Source organism: Sebastes umbrosus, chromosome 11 (assembly GCF_015220745.1).
Source record: "Sebastes umbrosus isolate fSebUmb1 chromosome 11, fSebUmb1.pri, whole genome shotgun sequence".
Taxonomy (NCBI): Eukaryota; Metazoa; Chordata; class Actinopteri; order Perciformes; family Sebastidae; genus Sebastes; species Sebastes umbrosus.
In genome coordinates, this window is record NC_051279.1 from 4398546 (window position 1) to 4421655 (window position 23110).

Here is a 23110-nt window from a genome sequence, read left to right on the forward strand (position 1 = left end):
TATTTGGAGACAGGTATGACTCATCCTGGCAACCAACGAAGGAGCTGTTAATTGGATGCAACTTTAGACGAACGCTATCTAAAATACTGTGCCTCAGGCACTGAGAAGCTGCAGTAACAGAAACATTTCAGACGCTGTTTCACTTCTCAGAGGCATGAAGTAGAAATAAATGTAATGATAAATGTTAATTACTGAATTACAGTAAATAAATCCTCTTAAGCACTATTATAAAGACTTTATTGTTATGGCTCCACTGTGCTATCAAATGGGAAAATGATGGTTATCTTGTGCATCATTTTATTTAGTTATTTTTTATTTTACCCTCAATTCAACCTGACATATTCGGTATCTCTCTAGATCTACGCTAGGATTAGAAATACATTTTTGTGGGTTTGAACAATCCCCAAATCCCCATTGTGTCTCTGTTGGAGGTTGTTGCTGTGGGTTTGTTTGTTTTTCTCTATTGCTGTGTTGAAAAGGCTTTTCATCAGCACTATTTAACCCGTTACAGTATGTTCTATCTCAAAACTCTGATGGCTCTTAGGCTTTTTTTTTTTTTTTTTTTACACAAACAGAACAGCAGCCTTTCATTTTTGTTCCACGAAGCCGTCTTTCTTCAGTTCATGTCACAAAGCAACCCAGGAGGTGGATATAAATATAGTTTAGAGGTCTTGTTTGTCATAATGTGATGCTATGTGTTGCTTTTAACCTGTGTTAATTGATTTGTGGCCTCTTGGGGGAAGCGTAACTTGTTGACATATGATAACTGTATAAATTGAAATGGTGAATGTGTTACACATCTAGCAGACACAGAGAAACATAGAGCATCTACTTGGTTCGTATGATATCTTTGATTCTCCTCATTTTTTGTGCATTTTCCTACAAATGTCCAGCAACATGTGTGTGTGCATACAGTCTTTTCGAAATAAACTTTTGTCTTCACAGGAAGCAACTTGGTTAGGTTTAGGCAACAAAACTACTTAGTTGGGTTTAGGAAAAGATCGTGGTTTGGGTTAATATAACTACAGAAGCGGCGTAACTTAAGTACATAAGTTACGTAAAAAATAAATTAACGTTTCTGGTTTCACACGGGATACGTACGTTGCCTGGGTGAAAGTCTGGAGTTTTTTGACCCACACATCCGCCCCGACCTCCTCCCTACGCGGTGTTTGTTGCTGTTTATACTTGTTCATGATTACCTGGATACGAATACATATGAATTGTGATATATACAAATTACAGTGCCTTACTTTTTGTAGGTATAGCTACGAATGGTGTATGAGAACAGCCTGTTCTGATAGACTCACAAGTTAGTCTCTAAATACTAGGTAGGTTTGTTAGCGGCCGTTCTCACCACCATTCTAGCAACAACTTTGCATTCAGAAATCCCCAGACGTTCGGTAAGTGGAAATCTCCGATTGTCTGGTATCGCAAGACTATGTTTCTGTGCTACCCAAAGAATTTAATACACACTCTCTTTTATCTCCGTTTTGGTCTCCACCAAATCCTTTGAGGGAGATATCTGGATCTTATGCTGCTAAATGCTCCACTATGTTCACCAGCTATTCGTCAACTGTGTCAGTCTGCGGTTTGGTGAAGGACCAGGCTGTTCTTAAACACCGTTCGTAGCTATAACTACGAAAAGTAATCTGTATATATCCCACAAAATCAATGTGTATTTAAACCACGTAAACGTGAACCAGGAAGTATAAAGCGCGACAAACACTATGTAGGGAGGAGATCGGAGTGGATGGGTGGGTCAAAGAAACACCGGACTTTCGCCCAGGTGAGCAGTGTTTGAAACCAGAAGTCAATGTTGATTTATTTGTCACGTAACTTCGGTACTTCTGTAGTTATTTTAACCCCAAACACAATCTTTTCCTAAACCTAACCAAGTAGTTTTGAAAAGATTGGCGGAAGTTGACATCTGTAGGAAAACGCACGAAAATGAGGAATAACTTTTCGTAAGATATCATACGAACCGTTGTATGAGGACACGTTGACTGGACAGTTAGTGTCCAGTGGGTTGATGAGAGCGGTGAGACTCAACCAAAACAGTAAAGTTGTGGCCTAGAAAACCAAAACAATGAGCTGAAATGTTGCTAAAACAGCTGTCGCATCTCAGTCCACCTCAAACGAAGGCATGTTTCTTGGGTCTTTAGATGCCGAAACAACACCTGGACCTCTGGTAGTTTGACAGCCAGCTTATTGTTACACACTGCGCAACATCTCCACCAGTCGCAACGGGGTCAAACTAAGGTGTGCAGCAAGTGAACCAGATCAAAGACACAGCAGTGCCTTTTTTTAACCATAGGGACATGAGTTTAGACTACTCTACAAACAGATGAAGCGACAAAACCACAATGTGGACATCTGCTTATGTAAACATGTTAGTTATAACAGTCAAATTCAGGGATAAAAATGAGTTAATCGTGAACACCAAGACCTTTCCATACGTCTTATATGGGCATCGGGGAAGAGAAAGAAAGCAGAAGAAAAGATGGTAACAGTGTGTACATCACGCTGTCAAGAAAATAAATGGAGCTGTCAGTGTGATGGGATTTCATCAGAGCTAGTTTATTCAGAGAGTGTTTTAGTGTGGTGTGGTTTAAGGGCGACGGGGCGCGGTGCTCTATATGAACTGCTCACCGGTTTATTCCTACTCATCCATCTTCTCAGAGCCAGTAAACGCTCGTCTTCTCCCTGCCAAAAGCTGTCTGCCGCTAAGTGGGTCTTGTATTTCCACTAAATAAAATGTCCCGTTCCTATCATTGAGTGCCAAGGCCCGATGTGAAAGGGGAAATCCATTTTCAGCAGTTCAGCAGATGCTCTTAACGTTTTGAGTTTAACAGTAAAGAGTAATTGTTAAATGCTCAAAGCTATCAGTGAGAGTTATGAATGGTGGTTATGCGCTGGTGTTGAAAGAAGTGCCTTGTCAGAGTCGGACTAATGTGGTTATAACTCCTCCAGTGGCAGCTGGAGAACTCCAGTGCTCCTCCGAAAGATAAATAGTTGACGAGACTATTCACATATGAAATATAATATTCCCAATACGCTTCTCCACTGAAGAGTGAGACTATGTTGTAGATCAATAAAGCTTACAGTATAAAATAACATTAAAGAGGACCTATTGTGCTTATTTTCAGGTGCATAATTATGAGTTTGGTTTCTGACCCCCCCACCCTGCTCTGATTGGTCAGCTTGCCTACTGTTGTGATTGGTCAACCGAACCAAACTAGCCGCCAGGCAGCTATTATGCAAATATGGTACTTGGTGACATCACCGCGTTACATAAGGCAGGACTTCAATCAAGGCGTCTCAAGCAGTTCAGGAGGAGTGTTTCTGTGGGAGAGAGTAACTTCTGTTGCCGTGGACTTTGGGCTTTGTAACTTTGCAGACCTTTTACATGCACAAAAATCTATATAACACATTAAAGGAAAGGGAAAAAGCACAAAAGCATTGATAGGTCCCTTTAAATGATTCACTGCTGCATTATTCACAATCACAACTATTGGCTCTTTGTTACCTTAACTTGCATTTTTTTGCTGTAGCTATCAGGGTTGAAATGATAACTCATCATCTTTATAGGTAATGGCAAAACCATATTTTAAAGGATCAGTTCACCCAAATTACAAAACAATATATATTTTTCTATGTAGTGCTTATGTGTGAGATTGCAGCATGAGGCAGATATCTCAAAATCTCACCTTTTCAAGATTGCGGCATATGACGCAGCAGCTCCCTCAAACTTGGCAACATTTATTTTTGTCATCATCTGTACTCTTTTAGTTGCGAGTAGGGACGTCACGAGAACCGATACTTTGGTCCCAAGTCGATGCAAAAATGTGACTGTACTTGTTTTCTACGGTAGGCTGCTGGTACCATCTGAGCTCGGGACTAACGGCGTCCCATTGTCCCGGGGACGGAAGAAAATATGTTTGGGACACAGTAAACTCTCACTTTCAACGTGTCCAGGGGACGCACCCTATTTTTTCCCGGATAACGCTACATTGTGAACAACACATCGGTATTGAAATCAGCAGGACGCGAGCTAGTTAACAAAATGTTAGCAGTCGGTAACAGCACAGTCCTGCAAGGGGCTAACGCTAACGGGAGGTGCTATTGATTTACATTATGATACGTTTTGAGTATTGGGCTAAGGTAAATTCTAACATGATCGTGATGCGTTCAAATGTTTTTGGCGAGAAACTTGAATAAATCCAGTTGTTTGAAGGAGATGTTTTCACAGACAATGAAAATAGATAATAGAGAGGGAATTATGACCTGTTTAAGTTCCTCACAAGGAGGTACCATAATAAAGGATGGTATGTTCAAGTGCAAAGGGTTTATTGTTTTGTTTTTGTTTTTTTACCATGGTATTGAATTAGAATCGAAAATTATGGAATTTCACTGGTATTGGTATCGACTACTAAATTTCTGGTATCGTGACGTCCCTAGCTGTGAGTACTGAAGCATGAACTTCCTATGAGAACCGACTACTCATTAACACCAGTAGAAGATGCAGAGGGGTTGTATTAAACATTTATTAATTGTTTTTTGGCCACACAACATTGACATAATAATCCAGGAACAATGTGACTGACATCAGCCCTGTTTGGCCACTAAGGGGCAGCGCAGCACGCTGTAAATACAACACCGATATATTATCACTTCATAAAGTGTTGACGATGAATGTTTTAGCAAACTGTTGTGTATTTACACATTCAGCTGACACAGAGTAACACTTGTATTCATGGAGTTGAATAGACCTGAGATGTCTCTCTGTAGACACACTCATTTGATCCATTGTGAAAATAAAAATATTGAAACTTAAAACTATAAGTACGGTGGACCACCTTGAGAAGATTACTGCTCGTTCCCTTTAGCATCCAGGCCTTCATGTCCCAGACGGCCTGAGCCAGACAGACTCAGTGTTTCCATCCCCGGACGATCTGTAAAACTGTGTGATTAGTCGGAGCAGCGTGGCTCCAACATGTCATGAATCATTTAGCTCCCATGTTTTTGCCTGCCATCTTTTGTTAGCATGCTTTTAGCCCGCCGCATTGTGTGTTGCATATGTGTTAGTGCGTGTGGTTATGTGGTTGTGGGAGGCTTCCCGTCCCTCTGGCGTCTTCTCTGCTCACTAAAAAGAAAATGGGATTACATAATTAAGTCTTTCAGCAGCCAGGGTTTCTGCTCTCCCCCCACACACACATTTATTATCAATTTACACTTCATTACAGATGCCAGAACAGTTTGGAAAAGTGCTTTGTTTCACAATAACTCTTAACTCTCCAGAAAGCATTTATCCCTCATCGGAGGCCGGTTGCATACAAAGACATCAACAATATAAAATGTGTATATTGTGATTACAATATACTTTCACTGCAGTAATAAAGCAGCCACAGCTGCACGGTGACCCTACATATGCACACTAAGGAGGTATTTGTTATTCATAGGCAGAGAGACCACCAACACCACTCTCATCTCAGTACCTCCGGCTCGTGAAAGGCTAATCGGATGGTGATGGGCTGCCTCACTGCATTCAGAAGGACCTCAAGAGTCTCCTTGTACAAAGGTCGTGACTATGGTGACGAAGGAGGATCAACCAATCGGCTGAGTCCTCGGAGAGGAATAGAAAATTGATTGAGTCACTGTGCAGAGATGGATGTACAGTAGCTGTACAGTGTCTAAAGTTAGAGACGGGATATACAGATTTATTGTCAGCCTCAGCAGCAGATTCATAGAGCAGGTGGCAGAGGTGACACTGTATGTTATATGTATATGTTCTTTATAGTTGAAATGACCTTTCCAAACACTAATCCTATCGAGATATCGTGATACAAAATTACAAGCACATACTAACTCAATTTTCTCAGAAAATCTGATCATTTTGCTCTGTAGTTCTTAATTAAATGAGAAAATACTTTTCATTTGTCAAGTATTTAATTTACAGACCATGTGATGTATGATGTAGTAATATATATATATATATATCGTTATCGAGATATGAAATTACCTATATCGTGTCCCCAGGCTTATTCTCAATGTATGCAACCTTCATTTGACTGAGCTCTAACCTCTGATGCTCAAGATTAAATGTACAGAATGAGCCCCGGTAGCAGCAGCGACTGTGAGGAGACTGTGGTACTACAGGTACTACCGTTACAGAGAAGGATTGCATACAGTCGCCTATAGTTTGGTATAATACACACTGTATACAAACTGTAATGCTTTAATTTCTGGAAAACGTCCTAGACAGATTCCTGGATAGAACTAATTATATTAGGGAAAATAGGCTTAATTAGATAAAAGCTTTATTCACACTAAAGTAATATTCATTAAAGCTAGTAGGTTTTTCAAAAACATTTTTTTGTTATATTTGTTGAAATTCTCATTTTATCCCGACAGCAAATAATAAATCAAATGCTCTGACAAAAAAAAGAAAAACATCCGTTATCTGCGGCTATCACAGGAACGTAATAAACCCGTTGAATCATTCAGGTAGGTAGACGGGTTTGACAGCTGTGAACAATATCCATTTTCGCCGTTCACGTTCATTATGATATGTTTATGTTCATAATGATAATTTGGGGCTAGATTTAGCGACCTTTGCAGCTACAGTAGTGCTGCTACTTTCATTGGAAAAGAGTTGGCAACACTGCGCTGGGTTTATCGGTTGTATATTTATTAAAATCTATCATACTCTTGCTAGTTTCTCAAGATTACCGACCTAGCTTTAAGTGTTCATTTATTATTGGACACTTGATTATTCATATGGGTTTGCAGGCTCAGCTAACCTGTATGTGTACCAATTGAATAATGTCTGTATTTTACCAATAATCACAACAAAAGTATTCTTCTTTTTAGGGAAACTTCCTTTGAAAGTATAAGGAAGTAATTCGTACATTAGGGACCTGTAAAATAAAGCGTTACCAAAATTCCTTATTTATTCCTCCTTAGTATCTAAAACATGTACTTTCTAGTTCCACCATTTTTATCTTTTAAATAACACTTATTTTTCTGAATGTTTCAGTGCACAATGTAAATAATAGAATTTGCCTGATAACAGGAAATGAAGACGTTTTTGCAGGCAGATCACTCCGTCAACGGATGACACTTTTCTAACATTTCACATATGGAAACGAATACCTTTAGGGAGTCCTTATCGATCCTATTTGGTAAATATTGCAACCTGTTTTTTTAAGCACCATGATGAATATTGTTGCAGCCCAACAGACCATTAATCCTAACAATGCATATGCATCTTATAATAATGTGATAATGTTATCAGCTATAACACACACAGAGCAATCGTGCCCTCCAGCTGTTCTCCATGTTCAACATATTTACATGGCTGTATAACCGTCCTCTGTGCCCTTAACATTATGTGTCTTTTATGGGAGCAGTGCAGGCTGGGTAAATGTCAAAACTGATGTCGATACAAATTGAACTGATTGATTGTTTTCACCGGCTGCTGTTGTTCAAAGTGGTTTAATTCATTCACTGAATAGTATTTTCAGTGTGTAGCCGGCTCTCTGTGGAGCATTCAAACACATTAAAACACACCGCTGTCGTTCTTCATCCTTTTCAATGTATTTATGAAAGCTGCAAACAAGGTCACTTCCATGTTTCCAGCACAGACCTTATATTTAATTCATGCTGTCTGCACTGTAGGTTTACTGAACCACAGTCTGTCTGTAGGCAACAGAACATACTGACATAGTGTCTGCTGGTAATGTCGTCCATACATTTCTGAAAGGACGGTGGATTTGAAGCCTGGAGTTTGAGTTTATCACTTGCTGCTCTCTTGACAGTTTGTTTTTGAGCTGTGAAATCCAATTTTCTGCTGCAGGGTGGAGCTGAGAGGAGTGAGCAAGCACAACCATCATGGCTTACACGGCCTTTAATATATTCCTAATGGAGCAATCACTTTCAAAATTGCTTCCAGGACGTAGAGGAAGTTAGACTCTAATGGAGAGAAAAACATATTCACTGTGTTTCGGAGGAGGGTTTACTATTCACTTTCATACAGATGTGAGGATGTTAATGCTTTTCGTTGTCACACATGATGAACATCTTTGGATTTTGGACTGTTGGTCAGACAAAACAAACACCGTGATCTCGTCCCTACGCGTCATATTTTGCGCTTGGGCAGCCTTTTGCGTAGAATCTTGCGGCTGATGGTTCACGTGTGGTTAACGTTGTGAAACGGTCACAATTGTGAACGTTGTAACACATGGTAAACATTGTGAAACGGTGGCGGTTAAGTTTAGGCAACAAAACTACTTAGTAAGAGTTAGGAAAAACATCATGGTTGGGCTTAACATAAGTACGCTAGTAACATAACGTAAGCTACGGACGTAACGTCATGTGACTGTGGCATAGTGTCACGTCAGTAAAAATCATTCAACTTTTGGTTTCACACGGGACACCAACGTCAGCCCCTTGAGTAAAAGTGTTGTGTTTTTGTACCATCCACCAAAACTCCCCCCCGCCCTTAGCAGACCTTCTCGCTCTTAATACTGAGCCCTTCGCTCTGAGCGCCAAATAATTACGTGGATGGGTTTACACTGGAGTTAGTTGAAAGTCCGGTGTGTCTCATACAGATGGTAAATGATGCCTTGTGCGTCGGTATCAAGACATTTCAATATGTCATGTTGGTCTGTAGGAAATTATAACGGGCATTTTCCATATTTTCTGACATGTTATAGACAAAATTAATTGATTAATTAAAAAAAGAATCGGCAGAATGAAAATAATAATTTGTTGCAGCTAGGGCTGTACAAATGGGTTCCTTAGTTTTCTAGTTTCATATGATGCCAGTATCTTCACTCTAGCTTTAAAACTGAGCCCGCTATGACCTCCGAAAGATCGATTGGGTTAATGCGTTAAAGAAATTAGTGGCGTTAAAATGAATTTTCGTTAACACGTTATTATCGTTAACTTTGACAGCCCTAGTTGCAACCCTAAATGAATCCTTGAAAAGAATATGCTCAAATTCATGGCAAAGGTTTAATTCTGTGTATCTGTGTTGCAACATGCCTCAACTGACTGACCAATCAACAGACTGACTCAACAGCAGCTCAGCATGTGAGTCAAAGCTGAGTAACTAATACAAAACAAGTGCTTAATATGGACTATGTAGCCTTTATCCAACGGTCTCCATACGTACTGGAAGCACATGGTTGAATCTCCTGGCTGGGGACATCATGAATCGGTCACTCTGTTGTCACAAACATGTGAACAAGTGAAAACTAAAATGAGCAAATGATAGGATGAGATCCAGGCTGGTGACAAAGCACCAAATGTCTTTCACAACATTTGCTGATGATGTGATGCTGTCTGTCAGAGTGAGAAACTGTTGAAACAAAAGAGCTGCAGTTTGTTTTTCTTAAGATGACCACAAAATCAACAGTAGATATGGATAAATGGAGATGTGGAGTACTAAATTAAGTCAGATATTAGAGAAAAAATACTAGATCTTAACTCTGGACCATATAATTTGAGCTCAGCGGCAAACATTTCTCTCCAAATCCTTCCAGATCCTGTGACCTGAGGGACGTTTGTTGTGAGGCTGGAAATCCAAAGAAATAATTCAGCAACAAATATCTTTTATAGCAGCCGGTTTGAACAGAGCTGTTAAGGGAGAAATTGAGCAAGACCTGACCCAAAGGCAGCGCCGCTGAGGCTCGATGTACATGAGTAATCGATTTAGCCCCGGCTGCTCGTTCCTGTAGTTCAGCCTGAAGTCTGTTCGACCCCCAGATATTTATCACTGGTGCAGTTCAGCAACTTGTAAAGTCTCCTGCCTGCCTGAAGTCATATATAAACAACATAAATCCAACATAGTGGTGTGTTGGTGATGTATGGTGTACTGATTAATTTAACATTCTAAGGGCAGAACCTTTAGATACCATTTGTTCCAGACTGAAATATCTCAACGCCACCATGAGGCTGACCTTTGTGGTTTTGGGTGAAATATCTACAACAACTATCGGATTGATTGCCTGAAATTTGTTACAGACATTCATGTTCCTCTCAGAATGAAGCCAACTCACTGTGGTGATCCCTAAACTAGTTTATATAGCACCATCATCAGGTCAAACATTTATTTTTTGTCCAATGTTTTTTGGTTTATGGCCAAATATCTGCAAAACTAATAAATTCCCATCAGCTTCTGCTGTACTTTTAGTGCTAAATAGCAATTGGGAGCATGCTAGCACGCTAATATAAGATACCTAACATGGTAAACATTGTACCTGCTTAGCATCAGCATGTTAGCATTGTTATTGTGAGCATGTAGCTCAGAGCATGTAGGCTGTTTCTCAGATCCTTGAGTCTTAAGCTGGGTATACACTGTACAATTTTAGAAATGTTGTTTTTTTATTCCAACAATTAATGTGCTCACACTGTACAGTCCGATCGTCAAGCCACGACCTGAGTGCTCACACTGTACTTGTAAAATAGAAACTATAACGGCCCGTCGGTCCCTGCGGACCGTTCTGGCTATTGCCGATTGTCAATAAAGATTTGCTTGAAAACTCCGAAGCAGGTAGAGGTTTATTTGCTAGCGGGTGTCTATATAGTCAAAGAACATATATCGATAAGAAGTGAAAGCTAATTGTTCGTTCCATTGGAACGTCAGCGCCCAGCAGCAGAGCTACGCTTCCGCCATTTTGGACTGAAAGCAACTACCGAACGCCAATAAAATGTCCGCCTGCAAAGAGCCCTTCAAAAGTAAAACAAAATTATTTTCATATTTAATGTTTCTACCGAAATGTCCTGTGCTGAACAATAAAAATATTACATGCATACTATTATAACTATTTATTAAACTTTTTTGCCCGGCCGCTTCCCAGAGGAGTATAAAGTGAGCGATGGACATAAATGGAAGTTAGAAAAATCCAGCACACAGATTTTGAGATCAATCTCAAACCTTTTCACGTCAAGGACTTCCAAAATGTCCAATAGACCACAGAGCATGGATGTATAAGAGGTTGTGCCCTGTCCTTTTGCCCTGTGTGTTAGTAAATAGCCTACAACTCCATTAAATTCAAGCAGGAAGCTGGCAGAACTGGATATGTCATATGAACGTGCAGGGCGGTGCGGTCCTGTGGGTCTGATGCACGTTCATTATGACGAGGAAAATAATTCTGGATTCAGCTATTAGAGAATTTTACAACTTCTAGGACCTAATGATTTAAATGAGGCTATTTAAGTGTTCGTACTGGGAAGTTGATTTACCTAAAAAAAAATAATCCTCTGATTTACAGACGTCTCTTTAAACATCCATGGCCACAGACTCATTGGCGTTTTCAATCCATAATGGCGGCATCTAGTGGCTGTTTTCAAAAAAAGCACCAGAACTATGTATTTTTTTCTTTTATACTATTTCGTACCGTTACACCAGTACGGTTCACAATAATGCTAAAAAGGCAACGTCTGGAGGCGGAAACATTAAAGAGGTGCGTGTGCTGTTGCCACAGCACAACCAACCTGGCCTCCATATTTTTCGCCCACATACCGCATCGTGTCGCGCTTTTTTCTGACTCGTCAGAAATTCACCCAAATGCATTCTCTGTATTTATTATTTATTCTGTCCACAAGCAGAGTGAAGGGAGATGTACAGTAAGAGAACCGCTAGCAGAACGTTCCCCCTCCTTCTTAGGTTTTAGTTTCAGCTTGCTTTCGGTGAGCGTGTTCTTAGAAACTCAGCCGTCCCAGCAGGCCTTTTGGTCGTGTGATGTTGGCTTGGCAGTAGTCTGTTCAACTCCCCCGAGGCTACACAGGAAGCTTTCAAAGATTCCCTCCCCCCTGCCCTCCCACTGCCTGCTACCCTCCCTCCTCATTTCTGGTTGCATCTGCTGTCGTTTTCTTGCTTTAATAAAAATTACCCTGCACAAATATTATCGTACAAATAGGTTAAATACATTTTAATGAACAGGAACAACAATAATAATAATAGTATCAACAAAGTTAGTCTGCAGTTTGATTCACTGCCCCTCCATCGTGCCTGATATTAATTACATGGCTCATTGATTTATTGATCATTACACTGTCAGTGCAGTCTGATCACTTCCTAGACATCGAGATAACAATAAATACAGAGTTGTTATTGTTTGTGAATGCCAAAATTGAACATGAACATACAATATGATAAAGTGCTCTTGTCTAATGCATTATATTTTGGAGGTAAACAAGGTGTTAGTGTCTTTTATCCTCACAACATGACAACATGAAAGGGCATTAATGAACCCTTTATTAACAAAAGAGTAAGACATTGATTAAACAGTGTGTCTAACAAAGCTGCAGTCGTTAACACGTCTGCTACAAGCACAACCTAAAGCAGTAACCACGTTACTTCCCAAACCAAGGTGAACTTTAATTAACTGTCTACATTATCATGTAGGATTACAGGTTACATTATGTTTAGGACTGGAACATATGCTCACTGTGTGGAGTGTAGGCTATCGTTAGCAGCTCGGTCCTGCTCTGTATCAGATCCAGGGAAGTTTACACTCCACCATAATCAGTCAAACATGAGCTACTATTACTAGGACTGTCAATTGATTAAAATATTTAATCTTGATTAATTGCATGATTGTCCATAGTTAATCACATTTTTTATCTGTTCAAAATGTACCTTAAAGGGAGATTTGTCAAGTATTTAACACTCTTATCAACATTGGAGTGGGCAAATATGCTTGTTTTATGAAAATGTATGTATATATTTATTATTGGAAATCAATTAACAACACAAAACAATGACAAATATCGTCCAGAAACCCTCACAGGTACTGCATTTAGCATAAAAAAATATGCTTAAATCATAACATGACAAACTGCAGCCCAACAGGCAACAACAGCTGTCAGTGTGTCAGTGTGCTGACTTGACTATGACTTGCCCCAAACTGCGATTTTGTGTTAACGCGTTATTATAACTTTGACAGCCCTAATAGATATATACTGTATCTACACTATGAGCCATATACTTTACAGTAAAAGTAAGCTAAGATCTGATTTCATGTGTTTCCTGCGGGACATAAGAGAGGGGTTGACAAGAGCAAATCTGGAGAACTGGATGTCAGCCTGCATTGCTCCTGCAACACCTTCGTCACCCTGGTTATGACTGCAGGCAGTAGACTGAGGGAGAGTAGGAATACTTTAGACTCTGCATTGCCACTTTAAAATCCATGAAATTAAATGTTTTATGTGATGTCTGTCAGTTGTATATTGTATTGCTTATTGCAAGTGGTTCTGGGTTTCTCAGATAAACTGTTATGTGATGCATCGACCATTAAATAGTGATGTCTTACAGGAAGGAAAAGTAATGGGGTATTATTGCAAAAATAACAGACAGAGCAATATCATTTTTCATTTCGTGCTTTCAGCGTAAACAGGTAAGGACATGAAGAATAAGGTACCAAGTAAGGAAGACTATTTTTTTCTTTTATTTTAATAACAAATGCAGCACTTTAGGAGATTGGATGGTGCTTTTCCTTTTGACATGACGCTATTCTGCGGTACGTTGAGCCATTGTTTGTGGCCGTGTTGTTGCGTGCTGCCGGCTCCCTCAGGCTGAACATTTTCTCTCTCCCCCCATGCTGAGCTACTGCTGCTGCTCTCTTTTAAAGAGAACATGGGAAGCTACCAAAATGACTTCAGTGTTGGCTACAGCTGCAGTCCATCCCCAGAGACTCGCTGTCTGGGGGCACATCATCTCTGCTTGGTCTCATGAGCACATACATGCTGGAGATGTGTTATTGTGGCAGACAAGCTGTAAACAATCTCTCATCCTAGAGATGCTGGACTTGTCAAACAGATGTTGACAAGAGCTTCAGTAGACCAGGGTATTCAGCTGGGTATTTACTGACCAAAATGCCCCCTGATATACTGTAGGAAAATGGAAATTTGTCCCCTCAAAATGTTTGTAATGACCATCATCAAATGCCTCCAAAAGCTAAAAGAAAGCCAGTTTTCCCCGCCGCAATATTCAGTGTTAAACTGACTCCAAAACACAGTGGAGGGTCACTGAACTCCCCTTGCTTCATATTGGTGTACATGTCAACGAGCATCATTGAACACAACAGCTGTGCACACGGCTCACCAAAGCTTTTGGCCGTTCCGTGTCGTCTGCGCGCCACGCACAGATAAAACACAGTCTGTTTAAGATGTTAAATATAAACCAATGTGTTGTTTCTGTTGTTGTTGTTGGTGAACACATCTGGACAGATGTGTTTCAGTGTAACAGGCCGGAGGATGATCTGGGTTTCATTCTGTCACTTGCCTTTTGAAAACTGGATCTGTATTTGATTTGTCACTAAACTGAGTCGCTGTCAACCGACCAGTCACCAGTCACCCGTTGGTTTATGGACTGCTGTTTTGAAGCTTTGAGTTTGGCATTTTGGCCGTTGCCATGTTAGTTTTTTGCAACCAGCTAAGCACAACCAAAAGCCAAATAAGACATTTTTAGGTGACCAAAAATGTTACAAATCAACTCCCAGACCGGACAACACCGTGGTAGCGACCTGTCAATCACAAGGTAGCCACGCCCTAAAGCATCCCCTGCTTTATGGTCTATTTGACTCTAAATAGGACCATAATTTACTAAATGAACATCATGCTGTATTGAAGAAGACTTGAAACTAGTGATTGAGACCATAAACTCATGTTTACAATGTTTACTGAGGTATTAAATCAAGTGAGAAGTAGGCTCGTTTTCTCATGGGCCCTGTTCAGACCTGGTATTAACATGTGTCCTCAGTGATCAGATCACAAGTGGACAGCTTTAAGTACGTGTGTTCACACCTGGCATTAGAATGCGTCTCCACATGCATCTTGAGTGACCACTTGTGATCCGATCTCACTTCCCCGCTCATAAACACGTAGTAAACATACGACTAATACAGCAGCCGTTGTGACGTAATATTACATGAATGTCAGTAGTAATATCCTACATATTCGTGAATTCTAGTACATTGTATTAACATCAAAATAAAAGGTTATTGTACCGGCGGGTATTTTGGTAAATGTGTTTATTCGCTTTCTTGCCGAGTTAGATGAGAAGATTGATGGAAAAAGGTATGTGTAGTATGTCCACACACTGGTTATTGGCTCCCAAAACAATGACACTACGGTTAAGTATGAAGGTACAGAGCCAGGGTAGGTGTTTCCACATTTTCCGAGTCTTTATGCTAAACTAAGCTAACAAGCTGCTGTCTGTAGCTCCAACGGGTTTGCCCATTTAAGCTGATTTATTTATGTGTATATACTGTGTGTGTTAGAAGATAATCTGGTTTTCTGCATTTCTATTATAGCTACAATTTGAACAATTATAGCATGTCAAATGCTCACTGAAACACGGGGGAATGATGTTTTCCCTGCTGAGTTTGTTTTTCCCATTTGCAGCCTTTTCTGTGTCGCAGCATGTCTCAGCAGCATCCCGGTGACATAAGTGTCATGGAAAAGAGCGGCTCTATGGCCTGCTGTTAGATTCACAATGTTGCCTTTTTTTTTTTAAAATCTGTTTTGTATATTTCTGTTCTCAACTTAATGAGGACTAAGATAATGGAGACAGGAAATTGAAAGTAGTGATAGAAGTGGGAGGAGAGGAGCATGGACGAGTAGAAGGAAGGAAGGAAGATAAATTAAAAGGTGTGATGTAGATATTGTAAATAATGGACCGAGAAGAATAGTACGAGACCAAATTATCTTCTATACCAGTGGTTCACAACCTTTTTTCCTCTGAGAGCTAATTTAAAAATGAAAGTGGCCGAGATCTACTCAGAGAAGTTGTACATCGCCAATAGCAAACATCATTTCTGTCTTACTTTTATGGTCCTTTAATAATGTTTCAGCCAACGCAGTCATCGCCTCTTTTATAATCCCACCATAGGCGAAGGGCTTTCTGTGTTTCGTTACGATGTGCACCACTGAACAAAGACTCTCTTGCTGCTCTCTTGGCCTTCTTCGTCAGTGACAGACTATTGTCTTCTAGCGTTTTTTTAAGCTCCTTGACCTTCTCTGTTCGTAGACTGCTACCAGCTAGAAAGTCCCATTAAAAGTTGCCGTGGACTTTGGTGAAGTGGCGCTCAACGTTACATCTTTTATCGACTGACACGCTCGCACCGCAAATGAGACACACACATTTGTCATTCACAGTCCTGAAAAAAAACCTCTCTGTTACTGCAGTCATTGTCAAATGTGGTGTGCGCTTTCTAGTCTGCTAACGTCGCCTAATGTAATGGCATCGCTGATGTAACCAAACTTGAAAGCAGCGTAACTCGTTGAATTGACAGCTGATAAGCAAATAATCAGTTTGTGACAGAAGGGGGCGGGTTGTCTGTGAATTTGATTGAATTTAAACAGGTTTACTAAGACAGGAGTTCTCAAACGTTTTGGGGCTAAGGAACCCTAAAAGGGGAGAAAATTGTCCCCTCATAATTGTAACACAGATTAAGCATAATGCTTACTAGCATTTCTACTCTTAAATGCCATTGGAACTATTTGTATTCTATAACTTTTCAACCTAAATACTAAATACTAATTGAAAGACATTTCAATTTGAATCACGTTAACACCACTTTGTTTTTGTCTTGCACGGATGTTCTGGCTGCTTTGTAATCAGATGTCGCTTTAGCTCGGCTGGCTTCATGGCTGTCGCTCGATATAACTGTCGTCAAGTCTTCTCAATTTAGCTAGTTTGGGTTTAGCGTCACTTGACGATGTGGACTGACTCAAATATTCCTTCACGCTCGCCAGTTGGCTAGCTAAGCTAAGCAGCAGCAGGAACGGTCTGTTGCGCCCCGAGTGAAGTGACTGATTCATGACAGATTGACGTGATGTGTCACAATCATATCAGTGTTTATATTGGCTCAAAGCTAATGTGGGTGAGAGTAATGGACGCAGTATGCTTGTTTTATTGGTGCAAGTGGTCCACATTTGTAGATATGTCCTTTTTAATGATACAGCACAATTTTATAATTTATAGCTAATTATTTCGCGGACCCCCTGACAGAGTGCTACGAACCCCACTTTGAGAATCACTGAACTACTTCTAACTTTGTGTTATCAAATTAACGTACATATTCTTTGAACTTTTAGCGAGCCGCTCAGAAACGGTTAGCGAGCTACTGGTGGCTCATAAGCTACTTAGTGCAGGAATCTTCCTGTTATATCTTTTTAAAACATATCTTTTAAAAACGTTTTATTGCTTTGATTCATCTCATGAAGTCACTAATAATATGATAATCACAAATCTCACTCCTGACATTTGTCCAGACCACCATGAAGTAGCATTATGTGCTGACTTCCTGCCATTAAATGTGTGGTTTCAACATTAATCAGAGTTCACAGATTGTAATCCAAAGTGTCCTCAGTGGGAGCTTCGACCCTATGAGTACCTTCTATATACATTGACCTATACTGCACCACATTGCAGCCCTGCTTGCTGATCACAGATGTCTGAATCACAGCGTGGATCCGGTATATGTTGGCTCTGCGCTGAGTCACACAATGTTAATGACTGTGATTTGTGCTGTGCTGAGGAGCTGTGAGATAACTGCTGTTCAGTCAATAAAGGTCACTGAGCTCCAACACACAGATGTCAGCACCTTAAAGCTCTCTTGTCCTTTTTTTCCCAGCCATTAGTGCTGAGCCAGATAACGTGTGCTGCAAATGTCAACGCGATGTGAATGCCAATGGTCCTTCAGTATAAATGGCTCTGAACTAGATTGGATGTTTCTCTCTCACATGCACTACGCTGCCAGTGTGATCAATCATGCTAACACAAACCCTTTTCTTTGCTTTTCCACAGGATTTGGTATCCAAGCGCACGCTGGCCAAAGTCCCCCAGCAGCAGAGCAGTGGAGCAGGGAGCTGTCCGCGGTGCTGAATTCACCAGCTAACAGAAATCCCCATTGCACACTCATGTGCTTGGGCCGCTCCTGATAGCTCCCATTCCTAGCAGCAACTGACCACCACCTCCACATCCAAGATGGAGGACGACGGGCGTTACAGAGACGGCCGCTCAGACTTTGTCCGCGGCGCCAAGGACATTGCCAAAGTGGCCAAGAAACAGGTCGGCAAGAAGATGGGGCGCGGCGTGGACAAAATGACCGACGAGTACACCAAGCGCTCATATAAACGCTTCGAGGAGGAAGACGACGACGACGACTACGGCGCCATGCCAAGCAACGACGGCGGATATTACCGCAACGACAGCCGGGCCAATGACGATGAAGGTCACAGCGACTCCACTGAAGGACACGACGAGGACGATGAGATCTATGAAGGGGAGTACCAGGGCATCCCGAGGGCTGACTCGGGCAAAACCGGCAGCATAGACGGGGTGACGGCGGCCCAGGCAGGGCAGTTCAGGGATCTCGCGGCCCTCGAGGGCGAGAGGAGGAAAGACCAGGAGGAGCTGGCCCAGCAGTACGAGACCATCCTGCAGGAGTGTGGCCACGGGAAGTTCCAGTGGACGCTCTACTTTGTCCTGGGGCTGGCGTTGATGGCGGACGGCGTGGAGATCTTTGTGGTCGGCTTCGTGCTGCCCAGCGCAGAGAAGGACATGTGTCTATCTGAGCCCAACAAGGGCATGCTGGGTAAGATTTTCAGATATCTTGCTTCTAAATAGAATAAAAAGTGTGATACTTCTATAACAGCATTTAAAAATTAGGGCTGTCAATTGATTATATAGAATAATCTCATGATGGTCCATAGTTAATTGCGATTAATCGCACATTTTTTAGTTGTTCAAAATGCACCTTAAAGAGAGATTTGTCAAGTATTTAATACTCTTATCAACATGGGAGTTGACAAATATGCTGCTTTATGCAAATGTATGTATATATTTATTATTGGAAATCAATTAACAACACAAAACAATGACAGATATTGTCCAGAAACCCTCACAGGTGCTGCATTTAGCATAAAGAATATGCTCAAATCATAACATGGCAAACTGCAGCCCAACAGGCAACAACAGCTGTCAGTGTGTCAGTGTGCTGACTTGACTATGACTTGCCCCAAACTGCATGTGATTATCATAAAGTGGGCATGTCTGTAAAGGGGAGACTCATGGGTACCCATAGAACCCATTTACATTCACATATCTTGAGGTCAGAGGTCAAGGGACCCCTTTGAAAATGGCCTTGCCAGTTTTTCCTCACCAAAATTTAGTGTAAGTTTGGAGCGTTATTTAGCCTTGTTTGCAACAAGCTAGTATGACACGGTCGCTAACCTGTTCCTTAGGTTTTTCTAGTTTCATATGATGCCAATAGCTTCACTCCAGCTAAGACTAACGCGTTATTATCACGTTAACTTTGACAGCACTTATAGAAATGCATGGAAGGAGGGATTACACATATGAGAACCGATGCATAACCAACATAGACTTGTGTTTCTGTCCACTGAGCAACTGTTTTCAACTCATCTACTGTCTTCTGTGCCCTTTCTCTGATTATATTCGTCTCAGTGCCTCCTTAGGGAGTTTATGCCACTGCTTCACATTTTATCTCTGTCTTATCTTAGCCGTTACCTTTGCAGTTTATCCCCCAGTAATTGCTTTTCTACAGCCTCGTTGGCAGAGGAGCTACAGCTATTTAAGATTCAACTGCCCGTGCAGCCTCTGAACAGCAGCAGAATGTTAATCGAACTCTCGTCCTCTCAGTTTTCTGCTTCGGTGTGTGTGTGTCAGGTTTTTCAAAATGCCCATGTACTGTATTTGTCTTCCTCCTCCTCCTCATAGTGTATGCTGCATGTCTGTCGCTTTGCCCACTTCACAGCATACAGACACACAGACAAAGACCTCGTGATTGTTTTCCTATCCTCAGGGCCAACGTCCAATCAGAGTCCAAACCTGCCTCACCATCTGTGACTGGTCGCCCAGCAAGGACACTCTGTGAACAAGGGCCAGAGGTCTCCTGGGGAAAACAAATTCAAACATACTGTTTAGTTTACCTAAATAACTTGGATATTAAGTATGCATTTTATCAAATCTGTCAGGAGATGCAAGGAGAAAGATCTTCCACGTAGAGGTACCCAAGGACAGATTTTGTTTGTTTTATTCCAGTAGATAAAATATAGATAAGTTGACAGTGAGATATTCCTGTCCAGCTTTGTTGGAGCTTGGTAGTGGAAGAAAGATGTCGAGCATTATTGATGAACATGAAAAATAAATGCGACATTTTACAGCATGCAACGCTCACACCCATTCTTTGGTGGGTTGTTGAAGGAAGAAAGGATTTTGTAAATTTTACTAATATAATATATACTATAACTATATAACTAGCAATATACTACTATAATATACTTCACTCACTGAAGTAGATGTTTCAATCTGAAATGTCCTGCTATGCTAAACATAACCAATCTAGCAGACTATTACAAACTGATGACATCATCTGTAAATACTGTTTGACTTATGACAGTTGAAATGCTGCTGAATCCACATTATCCAAATTTAGAAACAGATTGAAGTACATAAAAAAACAGAGGAATTAGATCAAAAGTTCTGTTAAAGGTCCCATATCATGCTCATTCTCAGGTTCATACTTGTATTTTATGTTTCTACTAGAACATGTTTACATGCTATAATGTTAAAAAAACAACTTTATTTTCCTCATACTGTCTGCCTGAATATGCCTGTATTTACCCCTCTGTCTGAAACGCTCCGTTTTAGCACATTTCAACAAAATTGCAATGGAATTGCGTTGCTAGGCAACAACTTGGGTCCATGTTTACTTCCTGTCAGCTGATGTCATTCACTTAGGTTGCGTCCGAAATCCCATACTAACATGCTATTTAGTTCGCTAAAACAGTACGTGAGATTTTTTAGTATGTCCGAAACCTCAGTATGAAACCAATAGTACGCAAATAGCATATTATTTCCGGTGAACTATTACAGTATGGACACTGCAGCGGCATAAATATCCCACAATGCAATGTGCTAGTGACGATGACGTTCATAACAGACATTGAGGGACAGCTCTGTAACATCAATAACGCTTCAATTAAGTATAAGATTTCACTTTGCTAGCCGTAATATATATTTTAAATTAATTCAGACTTTGATTCTCACAAACCGTTGTTTTGGTCACATGAGGTTGGCACGGGTTACCATGGTTACACATCTCCAACCGGCAAGGAGGCTCTCAGGAAGTGACGACGTAAATTACAGCTCAGTGCGTCCGAATACATGCATACTACTGTTTATTTACAGAAAAGTATGTTGAACTATAGTACACATGTTGGGTATGTAGTGCATAGTATGCGATTTTGGACGCAGCCATACACTGAAACCGAAAATAAACTGGTACACATTTAGAATGTTTACGTTTAAAACTATATATATTGTATATTTGTGACCTCACAAAATGACAGAAATCCTGACAGCTTGTTTCAAAGGCACAGTTTCTGAATACGGGCTGTGTGTATTTCTCTGTGGACTGAGCTTTTCGATACCTTCACAGTATTTATATAGCACTTAAACCTGCTTTATAATGTAAAGACATGAAAATCTAATTTTTTACAATATGGGACCTTTAAGCTGAATGAATCCAAATATTACTGACATAAACTTTACGATATCTCGACGTGGACTCAAATGTTCAGTGGCGTTATTTAATTTTGATGAATCAGATAAGATCTAATGACATAACTTCCATTGCTCTCACTGGGGTTTGGCTGTTCCGCTGTACTGCTGCCTTGTCGGTGAACATCGTTTCCCTGCAGATGGGGATGCCTGTGTATTGAGCGTGTGTGCTGCTGGATAATGACCATCATGGATTCGGCACTAGTTCTAGCTGGAAGAATATTGGTGAACACTTGTACTAGCAGTGACCTCCATGCAACCTTAACTGTTGTCATCATCTGCCAGATCAATTCAGCCTGATTCCTTTTTTAAGAGGTCACAAGTTTAGATTTTCTTTTTACCTTCGATAAAGAAGAGTTTGCTGATCAAGTACAGTATGTTCTTCTTCAGCTGTAGTACAGGCTGCTCAGTGAGCTGCTGTACTGCATCAGAGAGGGGCGTTATGTTGCCATGTTCATGTGGGCATTTTTTCTGCTTTTCCTGTCTGACCTTTGTAACTACTAGGGCTCGGCTATACTTCTATTATTGTGTAGTAGTAATACTGTGCAGTGTTCTCTCTGTTATATTGGAATATAGGAGTATGTATACAGAGCTACATTTGGCAGGCATTCATGCCTTTAATCGGTTACTGGGTTGTGTGATTTTCCCAGTGGTCCATGTATAGTGATCAGCCTGTGTGTGAGTGAGTAGGTCTGTCTGATTGTACATCCATAACAGTTTGACTGTGTAGGTGTATCTGTGTCATACAGCAAAAATGACAAACCATCGTGACCCAAATCACAATAGGCACGTGAACGTTCCTGACTATTTTTACTACCATTTCCGCATCACCTTATATTATCTTGAATAGGTAATCCAGCCATTTCAAAGAGATGTATATGTTTGATAAATCACAACTTTGTTTTAAGCATGTGTTGAAAACACATACACATGTTAAATACTTTGTTCTGCAGGCAAAGATTTTTTTTTGCCCCAAACTGCATGTGATTATCATAAAGTGGGCATGTCTGTAAAGGGGAGACTCGTGGGTACTCGCCAAAATTTAAGTTTGGAGTGTTATTTCGTAAGTATGATTTGGTGGGTACCAATGGATTCCTTAGGTTTTCTAGTTTCATATGATGCCACCTTCACATTCACTCTAGCTTTAAAACTGAGCTACATCCCGGTTACAACCTGAACGATCGAATAGCTGTTGAGCCGCCAAATGTTTAAGAGATCAATTAAAAATCGATTAAGTGTTTTGGAGAAGTTTAGTTTTCTCTCAGAACACTTGAATTACAATATGCTGAAAGGTTATTGTGAAATTTTTGCACAGTGATGCCAAAAAATTGTTGCCTACTGAAGCTTTAATTCCAACATTACATCTCTCCCTCCCTGCCGTCTCTCTGGCTAGGTTTGTGTCATGCCAGTAGGGAGACACGACCGGCTTCGATTCCCTCCCCTCTCCCTGTTACGCAACACGCCTGACTCATGCTAGAGAGCCTCCTTTCCTCATGCCTCTCTGCATCCCAT

At 40.7% G+C, this 23110-nt stretch overlaps 1 protein-coding gene across 4 annotated transcripts in view; it reads left to right on the forward strand.

The window, feature by feature from the left end:
• The window catches only part of sv2a (synaptic vesicle glycoprotein 2A), a 67547-nt gene that overhangs the window by 16386 nt on the left and 28051 nt on the right, over positions 1 to 23110 (forward strand). For 3 of the 4 annotated variants that reach the window (XM_037785317.1, XM_037785316.1, XM_037785318.1), the window contains exon 2: positions 17819 to 18608. In XM_037785317.1, coding sequence (XP_037641245.1) covers positions 17999 to 18608 — 610 coding nt within the window. In that variant the 5' untranslated portion in view covers positions 17819 to 17998. Of the gene's footprint in view, positions 1 to 17818; positions 18609 to 23110 lie in introns of those variants that run through there. The other variant, XM_037785319.1, reaches the window with a different exon arrangement.